General features: G+C 45.0%; 1 protein-coding gene across 2 annotated transcripts in view; it reads right to left on the bottom strand.

Annotated features, from left to right (window-relative positions):
- LOC308089793 (U2 snRNP-associated SURP motif-containing protein) overlaps nt 1-15,459 on the bottom strand; it is a 51,668-nt gene that overhangs the window by 17,318 nt on the left and 18,891 nt on the right. For both annotated transcript variants that reach the window (XM_080434718.1, XM_080434719.1), the window contains exons 9-16: nt 11,016-11,218; nt 8,825-8,868; nt 7,976-8,080; nt 7,151-7,217; nt 3,993-4,171; nt 2,714-2,876; nt 877-956; nt 672-759 (exon numbers count right to left, since the gene is read on the bottom strand). In XM_080434718.1, coding sequence (XP_080290844.1) covers nt 672-759; nt 877-956; nt 2,714-2,876; nt 3,993-4,171; nt 7,151-7,217; nt 7,976-8,080; nt 8,825-8,868; nt 11,016-11,218 — 929 coding nt within the window. The remainder of the gene's footprint in view (nt 1-671; nt 760-876; nt 957-2,713; nt 2,877-3,992; nt 4,172-7,150; nt 7,218-7,975; nt 8,081-8,824; nt 8,869-11,015; nt 11,219-15,459) is intronic.

Here is a 15,459-nt window from a genome sequence, read left to right as displayed (position 1 = left end):
CCCGGCCGGGGAATCGAACCCCGACCTCCTAATCTCTCGGACACTGCATTCATGATTTGAGGCATTTTGTTCCAAAAATGTGTTATGCTAAATTAGACCTGCTGGTGGCGCTATAACAGGCCAATGTGAAAACGGTGGCATTTCTTCCTCGGCCTAGTGGGAATGTGCGTGTGAAATTTCACGGAAATGGCAAGCTGCGTTCATGATTTGAGGCATTTTGTTCAAAACGGACCAATCCTGCAAACTTTGGAAGCCAACCTTGGCCAATGAGGATGGAATCTGGAAAATCGGACAGATCTGTGTTGATCACATGACTATAGAGATACTGTGTACCGATGTGCATGACGTTTGGATAAAATCTGTAGGAGTACTATCAAAAAATGGGTTTTGTACAAATCGGCATCCTGGTGGCGCTATAACAGGCCCATGTGAAAGATTTGGGGGCAGGGGTTCTGAATTGGCATCCAGGGAGTGTGCGTGCACAGTTTCGCAGCGACCGGGCCAACGGTGCCGGAGATTAGCTGCTAACGGACGGACAGGACACACGGACGGACGGACACACGGACAGGGGGCAAAACATTCTCTCTCGCCATGCCTTCGGCCTGGCGGAGACAATAAGCTCTTATGTTCTCGTATGCATTCTGTGTCAATAAAAAACATCAATCATTCACCTTGAACTGTTCGGCTTGCAGTCTGGCCTGGATGTTCTTGTACGCCAAGTTCATGTCTGCGAAAATCTGTGGAAGCTTTATTTCAAAGCTGGACAAAAGGTGAGACGGACAAGCCTTGTTGAAGATACATGAACCACCGCCAGAAACATGCATTATATTTATATATTCAGAAGGTTATGCTGAAGTGAAGTTGTGTGCTTCTTACTATTTGCGGTAATAAGAAGCGTTGGCCACTTTGGCGCAGGAGTTGTGTAAGATGTCGGATATGAGGTACAATCTGGCGATCTGTGGAAATCACAACAAGATCACAACAAAACATTTTACTCCACTACTTATTTCTTTGTTAAAATAAGTGTTAAGCATAGATAGTAATCATTGCTTTAGCGTGTTTGTTCAGTAACAGAAGTCTCTCCAGCTCTTCAGTAAACTACTTTTTCAGGACGGGATATGGATTTGATCCAATCAGGAGAGAGGACTTCTGCAGGATAACATGGATAAGCAAGTGAAACTGGAAGACTTTCTCTCCTCGTTGGATAAAATTGGCGGCAATATTATAGTTATTATAAACAATAAAGCTATTAACTAGTTTCCTGCCATACACGCATAAAGTCGTTCTATTAAATAGCGCACTTGTCCGCCAACTCGCATAAATGCGTTCCATAAAAAAAATGAGGCACGCTGTTTTAGGCACCGTAACACAGCTCTGTGATGATCCATCGTCACTCAGAGAAGAAGTATGTGGATGTGACATCATTCCAAAAAAACCTCACTTCCGCCCGCCCTGACTATGGGATTTTCAGAAAAACTGCTGTAACTCAGTTGCTGTTTTTTTGCATTGAAAACCACTGTTTTCAGCGGAGGCCCCAGGCCCAAAATGGCGGATCGCGGTTGGAATGTTGTGGTTCGTCTGAATACACAGATCCCTCCGCTTACCCCTTCCCTCCGCCTTTTTAGTTTTTTTGGAACACAATGGCGTTTCAAATGTCATCGAATGAAGGTAATTATGCTGGCAAGGGGATAACAAACGATGTTTAACACATTCCATGCCAGACGTTAATCTCATAATGTACTCACCAGTGCCAACGTGTTATTGTTGTTTTTTTGTGTTTTTTCACGTCGCCATAGACCTTGTTAAAATCCTTAAGATCGAGCTGTGCACTGTCTGTAAACATCGCCGACATCTCACTGATTCTACCAGTGAAAACCACGTGTCAAACGGAGCTCCATTGTTGTACCGTAAATTTCGGACTATAAGCCACGACTTTTTCCCCATTTTTCGACCCTGCCGCTTATATAACGGTGCGGCTTATCTATGGATTTTTACAGCTAACGGCCACTAGGGGACCTCCTAAATCTATGGATTTTACACCCGCGGCTTATAGTCCAGTGCGGCTTATATATGTACAAATCATTCAATTTAGCTGCTGCGGCTTATATTCAGGTGCGGCTTATAGTGCGAAAATTACTGTAGTTAGAACGGTTTACGTTAAACAGTGATATGCGAGGAGAAAAAACTACAAGGAGAAAATGGAGTTTCAGTTTCGTCGTTAGAACGAGGGCCGACGCGATCGGCAAAACCGGATCCCAAATAATTCCGTTTCCGGTGGTCAAACCGGAACCGGAAATGGATCAACAAATTTCCGAAAGTGCACTTTTGGTGAAATCAACGCGAACCGGCGGTTCGCGTAGATCTACGCGATTGGCACGTGGCGGCTTTAAATAGGTTCGCGTAGATCTACGCGATTGGCACTCAATGTGTTAATACCTTGGCGGTTATTGTGTTAAAAACTATCGTCTCCGTCGGGTGGAAACCTCATATGTTCCAAAACTGTGCCTTTTCAGGTTTCAAATTCAAAAGAATCAAAAGTAACAGATCTACAAGTTTGAAACGCGTCGCTTCGCGCCGCGTTTCAAACTTGTAGATCTGCTACTTTTGATGCCTTTCTGTGACTCTGTAGTATGATCAAGTAGGGGGTTAATTTACGGGGAAAAAAAATACACAACAAGTTAAAGTATGGAAAGGTTTGATTGGCCAGACGGACCTTCTTCTGCAGCGGCGTCTGGATCAGCCCGAAGGACTCTGCGATGTGAGACACCACCTCCTCTGCTGCCTCCGCCCGGTCCAGACAGAACACCATGGCACCGCTCACCTCCTCCCTGCACGGGGTTAACTCCTTCACCAGGCCCTCCAGCCTCTGTCTGTGTCTGAAACATTACATCATTACAATCATTAGAACAGAGGTCTTCAACAGGGGGTCCGGGACCCCTAGGGGGTCCTCAGAGTTACTACAGGGGGTCCGCCAAATCTTTGTGTGATATGATTTTTTGTTTTACCTTAACCACTTGAACCCTAGCATCCCTTTTTCTGAGGAGAACTTTAGCCAAAAATAGCAGATCTACAAGCATACAAAACGTACAAAAATAGCAGATCTACAAGCTCACAACGCCTCGCAGTTTGGCTAAGAGGTATAGGTGTAGAGGGAAAAAAAGAGCAGACCATGTAAACAAAAAAAAATGAATCTGAAACACAATTTTATACGATATAGAGGGGGTCCCTGCTTCATCTCTCTCTCAGCTAGGGGGTGAAAACGTTGAAGACCCCTGCATTATAATAACAACATGACACGGCTGACCTCCTCTCTAAGAGAGGTTAACTCCTTCACTACTGTCTCCAGTCTCTGTCTGTATCCAAAACAATAACACATAATACATCATTGTAAAATGTGTCAAGATGCAAACAGCAGACAAGACAAAAAAAGAGAATTGAATAAAAAAAAGAGAGATTTCAGTCATTTGCTACTGTATTGAAAATAGCCTTAAAAAATAAAAAGAAGAAAATACTGTCATTTGTCTGGAAAATAAATTTGTGTTAAAACAAATTGTGAAACATAGTATCGTGAGTTGAGTGAATCGTTACATGCCTCGTGAATGTAATGCGCGTTAAATGTATGATATGTACTGTATGTATGAAAAGCTGATATATTGCACTTTTACCTTAGCGCTAGCTATACTCTTAGTTGCTTGTTTTAGAAGAGAATGCACTTAAAGACTTCTGGTGATTAGTAGCTTCGTTCCCTACCTATGTTGAATGTACTTAATGTAAGTCGCTTTGGATAAAAGCGTCTCTTAAATGACTGTAATGTAATATAAACGACATTAATGGGGTCAAGATCAGGGCTGCAACTGCTGATGGTTTCCTGTGCGCTCACAGCACGCAGCATGGCAGCGCGTCGTCAGCTTGTACACCGGCTATTTTCACTTAAAAACGTGTCACCTATAATGACCACGTCCATGATAAGAGTCTGTCTGTGTTCTACTCACTCTGCTTTAAGCTGTCCTTTCTTCACCTCCTCTTCCTCCTCCTGTGAAGCGTTCTCCTCCTCCTCCTCTTCCTCCTCCTGGTTGTCATGGAGATAGGGGTTTAGGGGCGGCGGCCTCCAGACCGAGCCCCCGCGGAACATCCGGAAGTCCGAGCCGCGCCACTCGCTCGGCGTTTCCCCCTAGAGGAGGATATGGTGGGGTTAGACACATAGGCCACTCCCCCTAGAGGAGGATATGGTGGGGTTAGACACATAGGCCACTCCCCCTAGAGGAGGATATGGTGGGGTTAGACACATAGGCCACTCCCCCTAGAGGAGGACATGGTGGGGTTAGACACATAGACCACTCCCCCTAGAGGAGGACATGGTGGGGTTAGACACATAGACCACTCCCCCTAGAGGAGGATATGGTGGGGTTAGACACATAGGCCACTCCCCCTAGAGGAGGACATGGTGGGGTTAGACACATAGACCACTCCCCCTAGAGGAGGACATGGTGGGGTTAGACACATAGGCCACTCCCCCTAGAGGAGGACATGGTGGGGTTAGACACATAGGCCACTCCCCCTAGAGGAGGACATGGTGGGTTAGACACATAGGCCACTCCCCCTAGAGGAGGACATGGTGGGGTTAGACACATAGACCACTCCCCCTAGAGGAGGACATGGTGGGGTTAGACACATAGGCCACTCCCCCTAGAGGAGGACATGGTGGGGTTAGACACATAGGCCACTCCCCCTAGAGGAGGACATGGTGGGGTTAGACACATAGGCCACTCCCCCTAGAGGAGGACATGGTGGGGTTAGACACATAGGCCACTCCCCCTAGAGGAGGACATGGTGGGGTTAGACACATAGGCCACTCCCCCTAGAGGAGGACATGGTGGGTTAGACACATAGGACACTCCCCCTAGAGGAGGACATGGTGGGGTTAGACACATAGGCCACTCCCCCTAGAGGAGGACATGGTGGGGTTAGACAGATAGGCCACTCCCCCTAGAGGAGGACACAGCCAAAGATGGTGGAGTTAGACCATAGGCCGTCCGTCCTAATTGTAGCCACTAGAGAGCACTATTTCCAAAACCCTGGGTTGGGAGATTTAATATCCCCTTTTCTTCGTTTCATACATTAAAACATATATATATATCATTTTCAAAAGATTTAAAAAAAGTTTTAAACAAATTAATACAAACTTTTCATCAATTTAAAAACATTTCTAACATTTAAAAAAAAATGATTTAATGAATAAAATAAAAAAATATCTAATCTAATGATTTGCATAAATAAATAAATACATAAATGTTTAAGAAGTTGTGAAAATAGCAGATCTACAAGCTCACAACGCATGTTGAGAGTTTGTAGATCTGCAATTTTTTCAATAACTTGATGACCAGCGGACCGGTAGGCAGCGGTTCCGGTAGGAGACACAAAGGAGACTCTTTGTGTCTTCTACCAGAACCGCTGCCGGTCATCACATTATTGTCTTAGGAATGAGACAAAAACTAAAACAAAAAAATCCATGGATTCAAGTCTCCATAGGGTGAATGACTAACTAAAAAACGTCATTGTGGGGGTAATCTCTCAAGAACAGATTCTGCTCTGCGTTTGAATCTGTCGTTAGCCGTGTTGACAACCCGTGCACATTGGCTTCAAGTGGGCGTGCCATCAGATCAGGAAGCAGGCCGCGCTTTACCCAATCAAATGTAGTGGGCGGGATTTACGTGTGTGCCGTTCGTTCCCCACTAGAAACAAACCGAAACTCATTTAACAATAGCGTCCTCGAAGACGACAAAACCACGGAAAAGATATTCACATTTTAACTTGCTCTTTCATCATAGAAACAAGTGGGCTTATAACCAAAACCATCCATGTTCTCTCTGGGAGATGTGGTGTTAGTGTTCCGTGTAGAAATATTGTTAGTGGGAATGAAAACATAGTCGCACCACCGGAAGTGGAGCGCTGAAGGCAGACCAAAACCCCTGGTTTCCTTGCGCACGGGTCCACCGTATAGCTCCCCCCAGAGCCAAGTGAAAGAGTAAAAAACAACAGAGGGCGCTGTTTTTTCCTTTTTATTTGGCGATGATTGTTTTGGGGTAGTTCACCCCCAAAACAATCATCAGTTAAAGTTTAACTCATGCTTCAAAGGGAGATAAAGCTTTACTCAGGGATGCTGAACAGAATTGTGGGCCCAATGGCAGCACCTCATCACACATCAGCCTGAATATCACACAGTATGTCCAACACCCTTACCTTTCAGGATTCACATTCAAAAAGTAGCAGATCTACAAGCTTTAGTAGAGCTTGTAGTATGATCAAGTAGGATGTTAATTTACAAAAACAAAAAAAAACACAAAGTTAAAATATGGAGATAAGAGGTTTCTGCCCTGACAGTAACGATATAGAGCACCGAAGTCTGACATCACTGCCACTAGAGGGCGCTGTTCCACGGGTTCGTGGCTTTATTTTTTGTGTTGAAATCCCCATTTGGGAATGTTAGATCACGTCATATAAGAACTGTGTTCCAAACATAAACACACCACCCTGGCGTTTTTGTCAGGGGGTGGGGGGCTCTGCATCGTTTATGATATTCATTCATATTTGATACAGCCTGTTTCTGGCGAAAATGGAATTAATTCTGCCTTAAAAGTCTTAAGAACTACTACTTCCGGGTCTGAAATCACTGTCCCTTCAGCAGCCGCGTTCATGGGAAATGTAGTCTTTGGGTCGTTTGACTCGTTTCTAGTGTTTATATTGTGTTACTCTTTGGGTAAATGTGTACATTTACACCTTCAGTCGATGCTCCATATCCATATGAGTGAAAACGCCAGGGTGGCGTGTTTATTTTTGGAACACAGTTCTTATATGAAGCGATCTAAGATTCCCCAATGAGGATATCAACACAAAAAGTAAAGCAATGAACCTGCGGAAAGCGCCCTCTACTGGTAGTGACGTCAAGAATCAAGCATGGAGTAGATTGCAGATTGTGACACGCACGCACGCACGCACGCACGCACGCACGCACACACACACACACACACACACACACACACACACACACACACACACACACACACACACACACACACACACACACACACACACACACACACACACACACACACACACACACACACACACACACACACACACACACACACACCTGCAGAATGGAGTAGAGCTTCCAGCGGTAGTACACGTGATCTTGGCTCTTGTTGTCAAACAGGAACCTAAAGACAGAGAAGAAGAACCAAGAAGCAATGTTATATTGTCAACATATTCTTGAAGTGTTTTGGTCATTATTTAAACGGGGGCCCACAGTTTGAGAACCCATAGGTCAGGGGTACTCAACTACAACTCTTGAGGGTCCACAAATCATGTTTTTGAATAAGGCAAAGGTCTGTTTATTTAAGTCGGTCAATCGAGCCAAGCTTATCAAATCGGATCCCCTCCCAACCAACCAACTTAATAAAACTGGGGTGCAGAGCAGCAGTTGCATGTCTGTAAAACCTTTGTTGTAAATGTTCCTTTTGTTCACAAGGTGCCATTGAAAAAGAGACCCTGGTCTCAGTGGATTTCCCTGAAATAATAGGTTTCAATCAATCAAAAACCGTACAGTGCTGCCCAGAGTCATTGTCCAAGTGTCCCCGCGGTAATCCGTCTGGAGCCGTGACAGAATGGTGGAACCAGCAAGGTCATCGCTATGTTCCCCAGGTTCTATGTTCCCCAGGTTCTATGTTCCCCAGGTTCTATGTTCCCCAGGTTCTATGTTCCCCACGTTCTATGTTCCCCAGGTTCTATGTTCCCCCACTTACAACTACGGTTAAGGTTTAGGGTTTAGGGTTAGGTAAGAGGGGAACGTAGAACCAGGGGAACTTAGATATGATCCAGAACCAGCGGTCTCCCCTAAGAGGGCGTGGCTTCACAACTCGGACCAATTCATTTAGACAGCACTGTGTTACAGGTCCAGGTCTGCATACTACAGTACCTGAAGTCAGGATTGTTCTTCTCTTTGTTCATGATGATGGCTTCAAACATGGGCCCCTCCCTCACCACAAACTCTATCATTCTGTGGATGAGTCCCAACAGGCTCCTATGGAGGGAGAGGGAGAGAGAGAGAGAGAGAGAGAGAGAGAGAGAGAGAGAGAGAGAGAGAGAAGAGAGAGAGAGAGAGAGAGAGAGAGAGAGAGAGAGAGAGAGAGAGAGAGAGAGAGAGAGGGGGGGGAGAGGTAGAGAGAGAGAGAGAGAGAGAGAGAGAGAGAGAGAGAGAGAGAGAGAGAGAGAGAGAGAGAGAGAGAGAGAGAGAGAGAGAGAGAGAGAGAGAGAGAGAGAGAGAGAGGGGGAGAGGGAGAGAGAGAGAGAGAGAGAGAGAGAGGGACATAGAGAGAGAGAGAGAGAGAGAGAGAGAGAGAGAGAGAGAGAGAGAGAGAGAGAGAGAGAGAGAGAGAGGAGACAGAGAGAGAGAGAGAGACAGAGAGAGAGAGAGAGAGAGAGAGAGAGAGAGAGAGAGAGAGAGAGAGAGAGAGAGAGAGAGAGAGAGAGAGAGGGACATAGAGAGAGAGAGAGAGAGAGGGACATAGAGAGAGAGAGAGAGAGAGAGAGAGAGAGGGATAGAGGGGGAGGGAGAGGGAGAGAGAGGGAGAGAGAGAGAGAGGGGGAGAGAGAGGGAGTGGGAGAAAGAATTACGATTAGTTGATTATGTAATAATTGTGACAGGCCTATGTTTGTGTGGTCTATGTGTGCGTGTGCGTGTGCGTATGCGCGCATGTGTGTGTGTGTGTGCGTGTGCGTGTGCGTGTGCATGTGCGTGTGTGTGTGTGTGTGTGTGCGTGCGTACCTCTCGGTGGGGATAACCACTCTGACTATGGCTTCGGACAGAGTCTGCTCGCGACGCCAAACCGAACGATGAAAACATGAAAACATAAAGACATCAGGTGAGCATTCAGACACATGGAACACAAGCATCAACACAACACTGAGGGTTCTGATTCTAAACATGCGAGTCTGTGACTCTGAGAGTGTACAAATGGAACCAAATGGACCCTTACAGGTCTGTAACTCTGAGAGTGTACACATGGAACCAAATGGACCCTTACAGGTCTGTGACTCTGAGAGTGTACACATGGAACCAAATGGACCCTTACAGGTCTGTAACTCTGAGAGTGTTCACATGGAACCAAATGGACCCTTACAGGTCTGTAACTCTGAGAGTGTACACATGGAACCAAATGGACCCTTACAGGTCTGTGACTCTGAGAGTGTACACATGGAACCAAATGGACCCTTACAGGTCTGTAACTCTGAGAGTGTTCACATGGAACCAAATGGACCCTTACAGGTCTGTAACTCTGAGAGTGTACACATGGAACCAAATGGACCCTTACAGGTCTGTGACTCTGAGAGTGTACACATGGAACCAAATGGACCCTTACAGGTCTGTGACTCTGAGAGTGTTCACATGGAACCAAATGGACCCTTACAGGTCTGTAACTCTGAGAGTGTACAAATGGAACCAAATGGAACCTTACAGGTCTGTAACTCTGAGAGTGTACACATGCATGGACCCTTACGGGTCCATTTGGTTCCATTTGTAAACTCTCAGGGTTGAGGATGTTACCGTGCAGATTGGGATCACAGATATAATAAATAAATATGTAAATAAATAAATAAATAAAACAAATTGTTAACCCCACGACACCCTCTTTAAACGTATAGTTTTTTTCAGTTTTCAGTGTTAGTTTAGTTTTTGCATTCTTTCATCCTGGTCAATTTGTAAAACTAAAACTACTTAAAGGACAACTTTGTTTTTTTTACAACCAAGGTTTATATTTCAGATTGTAATTAAAGTAAATAAAAGATGAGTGTTCTTTTTTTTTCATTTACTGCTTTCTATAGTTTTAGCAATTTTCGCAATATTTTTTACAGTGGGCGGGGGCATTCTGTCCGGTGGCTAAATATGCCTTTTTTACACAATAAAAAAGGTCTTTCATGGCCAGATGTGAGTTATTGGGGGCTAGAAGAGCTACTGTAAATAATAATAAAGAAAACGCCGGGTTATTGTGTAAAAAAATACATATTTAGCCACTGGACAGAATGCCCCGCCCACTGTAAAAAATATCGAAAATTGCTAAAAATATAGAAAGCAGTAAATAAAAAAAAATTAACACTCATCTTTTATTTACTTTAATTACAATCTAAAACATAAACCTTGGTTGTAAAAAAAACAAAGTTGTCCTTTAAGGGTTCATTTTCACTTTTTTTTAATATATGTTTTTTGGGGGGTTTTATGACCTCAATTAGACCCCCAAAAAAATGAACTTTGAACATTCAGTGGATTTTCTGTGGTATGGGTTTTTCTGAATAATTAGGCTGAAAAGTAATCTGTGATTGGCCCCTGGACTTTGATGTCACAGTCCATTAATCCCGCCCCCTCTCCTCTCCGTCCCTCCCCTCCCCTATCCATTCCTTTAGGGGGGGATGCATTATTGATTATCATCAATAATGCAATAATGCAAAGTAGAAGTACTCTGTTACAAGTAAAAGTCCAGAAGTAAAAAGGTACTTGAGTAAAAGTACAAAAGTATTGGCATCAAAATATACCTGAAGTACCAAAAGTAAAAGTACTAAAATGTTTGAAAATAGCAGATCTACAAGCTCACAACGCGTCGCGATGCGACGCGTTGTGAGCTGCAGATCGGCTATTTTCAGGTATAAAACAGGGCTAAAGTGGTTAATGTATGTTTTATAATGTAATCATTTCTATCTGCAAAGTAACTAGTAACTACAGTTTTCAAATAATTGTAGTGGAGTAAAAGTACAATATTTGCCTCTGAGATGTAGTGGAGTAGAAGTAAAAGTATTGGAAATTGGCACACTTACCTCAAAATTGTACTTAAGTACAGTACTTAAGTAAATTTACTTAGTCACTTTCCACCACTAATCAATAGAAAACACAGTCATTTTGGGGGTGGACTATCCCTTTACATGGCTTTTTTTCCCACCCCTTGGTAAAGCGTGACGACGCTGACCTTGTCGAACTCGTCCCGGGGCCTCTCTGGCGGCCGGGTGAAGTCGTTGCGGAAGCGGTCCTTGGGCTGCGCGTTGAAGGGAAGGCCAGAAGGGGGCGGTGGCGCGGCCTTCTTCAGCACCATGGCCCTGTAGAGAGGCTGAGGCGGGATGCGGACCGCCTTGCCCCAGCCCAGCTTCATCTCCATGCCCATCACCACCTTACCTGCAGGATATGAACACGTTTGGGGTCATTTTAAAGTAATACTAGGTAACTTTTTCAACAAAACTAAAGTTAAATTGTATATATTTTGTGAGTGGCAAATGTCCCACAACACCCACTCCATGAGTTTCACCCCCGAAAGCCTTTTATAAACTATTTTCTATTGAAACGGTGGCTAGGGTGTCATTCCCGCGAAAATGACATCCGGTGACGTCATCCGGCCGGAAAACGGAAACGGAAATGCACCGGTTTCCTGTTTGGCCAGGAACTACCACACCGGTTATCTGTTTGGCCAGGAACTACCACACCGGTTATCTGTTTGGCCAGGAACTACCGCGCTAATAACAAAAAGGAATCTCACGCTGTTTTAAAGACATTGTAGGATTTGAAGATCGAAAAACAACAGCAAAAGAAAACACAGCTCACGGTAACTAAAGCTCCACTGGCTAAGAGAAACGATCCACAGATAGTATTAAACAATTAAAAGAACGCTTTTTGAAACGCTTCCGTCTTCCGGTGAAAACAAATGGAATTCTGGGTAACGCAGGAATAAACAAACGACCTGCAGTGACGGTAATGACCAGCAAAGGCTGCTAAAAATCGTTATTTGTGGACCTGCATTGTATTACTTTAACTCATTGACTGCCATGGGCGAGTTAACTCGTCGAATTCTGCCAGGGCTTTTTTTTTTTGTATATATGTTACAGGGAAATTGGAAAACCAGTGAAATTGAAAAAAGGAGCGCTCGTTTTCACACCCCCCACCCCCTCGCTTCCCCCTTTGTTATCGATTCACTTTGATTGCGACTAGTGACGTTAATCTGTCTATGTAATCAACACACCTGTTACTAGGCAATTCTGTAGAACCAACACTAGAGGGCAATGCAAGCCACACTAGAGCCCCCCCCAGCCCCACCCCCACCCCCCCCCTCCCACACACACAAACACACACACGCACGCACGCATGCACACTAATTAGAGAGTGTCACCCATGAAAAGATCTATTCTGCCCGGTTTACAACTCGGACGGCGCTGCGTCGACTAGCAGACCATCGGCCGGTCGGCCTCAAGGTCTGCTGAGTCGGCGCGCCTCCGTCATGGACAATAACTGTTATCACCGTCTTGCGTCTCACATTCAGTCTATGATCTAAGCTGCCACTGTTTTTGGGCGGTGTAGCCGCCCCTATAAGTGGGGTTGGGACACCTCATTAGTATTAGTTTCCTGCACTGTGATTGGCCCACTTTCCTGTACTGTGATTGGCTGACTCTATTGGCTGACTCTATTCAACACTGTGATTGGCTAGCGAGACACATGATGACATTAATAACCTATACATAGGATTATGCACTTCCATCACTATGATGACCACTGTGATGACCACACCGCCCACTTCACACTGGGTGTGATTTTTTTTCTCTTAAGAATCAATAAACAAAGAGTGGAAAAAAGAGGAGAGGAAGAACCGGCAGCCCAGCTGCTTACTTGGGCAGTGGTCAATATGCCATAATAGGGCAATGAACAGGCATCGACTTTCCTCATTGGCCAACCGAACCCATTGATGTCACCGATTGGCCAAGCTTTGCGGGATGTTGGTGCAACTGTAATCATTAATAAATGGTAGCAAACACAATAGAACTCAGATATTCAAAACTTAGTAATCTACTTTGATGTGAGCTGCTGCCGTTGTTGTGAAATGTTTTGCTGGTCAGTGCATTTGAAAGGAGGAACAAATGGGTGTTACGCTGCTGTAGCAATTGGGTACAAAGTGTACCATTTTGAAGGGTCCGCCAGAGAAAAGGTTCCGATTGAAGTGCACATCTTCAACACTGTGTCATTAAGCTGGATCCACTTGCCCCCGGTGACAACTGGAAGAGAAGAACGCCCCCTTGAGGTTCCCTACATGCACTACGGCTACACAGCTGTGCTGTTAGAAGATACCGTGTACATCTGGGGAGGGCATAATAACACGTTGGAGGACAGCGGTGGGTTTTATGCATTTGATGTCGGCGCCCACAGATGGTCCAAACCCAAGGTGTCAGGAACTGTTCCAGAGGGGAGGAGCAACCATGCAGCCTGTGTCTTGGGGAAGGTCATGTTTATCTATGGAGGATGGACACTGCTGACTGAATGCAGTAATGACATGTACAAGTTGGACACCACCACAATGGTCTGGTATTTAATTAGCACCAGAGGAACTCCACGACCTGCTTCATCATATCACTCTGCCACCATCATCGGGACAAAGATGTTTGTATTTGGTTGTATGTTCATAGAGGCTTATGTCAACAACCTTAGAGTGTTTGACACAGAGACTAACAGCTGGCTGAACGCGCCTTATGCACAGCTTCTTCCAGACGAATCTAGCGGACATTCAACCTTTGCCTACAATGGAGAGCTGTACATATTTGGTGGCGGAAATCTGTGGAAATTCAACGCTGGGACCTTCTCCTGGAGGAAGGTTGAGCCCAAAGGGAAGGGCCAGAGTGCAACTGCTTATAAATGCTGTTGCATGGTGGGAGATCGTTTCATCATGATCATTGGACGATACCCAAAACCTGATGACCTGTACATATTAGACTTAAGTCCTAGTCTGAAGACGTTATGCAAGCTGGCAGTTATTCAGTACGATCTGGGGCAGTCTGAACTCCCACACGACATCCAGTGGGAACTGAGAGCCATGACGAAAAGAAAAACAGCGAGGCAACTACGAAAGAGGATGAGGAGGGTCATTAGGCGATAACGGGTCCGAAGCCCGCTCCTTTACTGGTCCGAAGCCCGCTCCTTTACTGGTCCGAAGCCCGCTCTTTTACTGGTCCGAAGCCCGCTCTTTTACTGCCATGGACGCGTTTTCGAGTCAATTGGTACTTGTGTGGCCATTGACGCTTAACTCTCTCAGTGCCAAGCCCCGAGTTATCCCGAGTTTTTTCTGAATACCCTCCCTGCCAGAACGAGAAATCTAGAGTTTGTACTTTTTACTGTGATCGCGCTATTCTGTTTATTTTTCATCATCACTTTCGCTTCCTGACTCCTTCAGACTCACTGGGTTCCGGTTTCATGACGCAGATTCCGTTTCCGGTTCTCATTTTTTTCCCCGGTCATTTTCGGCCAGAATAGGGAAAAACTCGTTTTTCCCTATAACGGAGAGGTCCACTTCTATTCTCTTTAGTCTGGGTGACGAACAGTCATCGTAGCCGTGTATCACATCGTAATTTAGCCCGATCAGCGATTGTCGAAAACGTCACATCCGGTTGATGACGTATAGTACTGTATAGATACTGTTTGGTCCTGTTTAGGGGGGGGGGGTAGAGCGAGTCAGCGAGTGATTGAGGTGTCAATCTACTGCTCTCTGCTGGTCGATTTGACATATTGTTTAAAACCGCAGCTAGACAAGCTATTTGAAAATTTAATTACAAAATAACAACAACAAAAAAACACGAAAATCGCTGAACTGGGGGAGTACTTTATGAAACAAGGGAACCAGGAGACCTGGTACTGCCAGACCCCTAGTGGTTGAAATCTGAATGGCCGGACTTCGCATGACGTGTGTGCAGAGGAAAAGAGGGACAGGACAGGAAAAGAGGGACAGACCGACCGACCGACCGACAAAGCCTCACGTAGGCCGACCCCTTGGGTCTGGCAAATACTCTGGCAGTCAAAGAGTTAAGACCCGTTTAAAAAAAAGAATTCACACAGAACCAGAGATATCGCGATACTGCTCCATTCACTTCCTGGTTAACTTATTACTTAAAAATGCTGTATCTCTGCGTTTTCGTCGAGACATGTTATTTTCAAAGGCGGACAATAAATGTCAACGAGGTCGCGATGACCTCGTTGACATTTGTGAAACCACAGTGAAACCCTCAGTGATTAGCAACCATCAGGGGATCAATCATACTGGAGATTTTCAGCATGCAACCAAGTGTAAAATCAACCATTACGACGCCATCCAGGCCAACATACATTTTAGTCGACTAAATCAACTGTAGATTTAGTCGACTATAATCTTATGATATTTAGTCGACTAAAACTAGACAAAAACTAAAACATTTCGAGTGACTAAAAGGAAAGCTTTCACAAGAATACCTCTGTGATCAGTACAGAGTGTGTGTTCAGTACAGAGTGTGTGATCAGTACAGAATGTGTGATCAGTACAGAATGTGTGATCAGTACAGAGTGTGTGATCAGTACAGAGTGTGTGTTCAGTACAGAGTGTGTGATCAGTACAGAATGTGTGATCAGTACAG

Source organism: Gymnoscopelus braueri (assembly GCF_963280865.1).
Source record: "Gymnoscopelus braueri genome assembly, chromosome: 8".
NCBI lineage: Eukaryota > Metazoa > Chordata > Actinopteri > Myctophiformes > Myctophidae > Gymnoscopelus > Gymnoscopelus braueri.
This window is presented reverse-complemented; position numbering and strand designations above follow the sequence as displayed.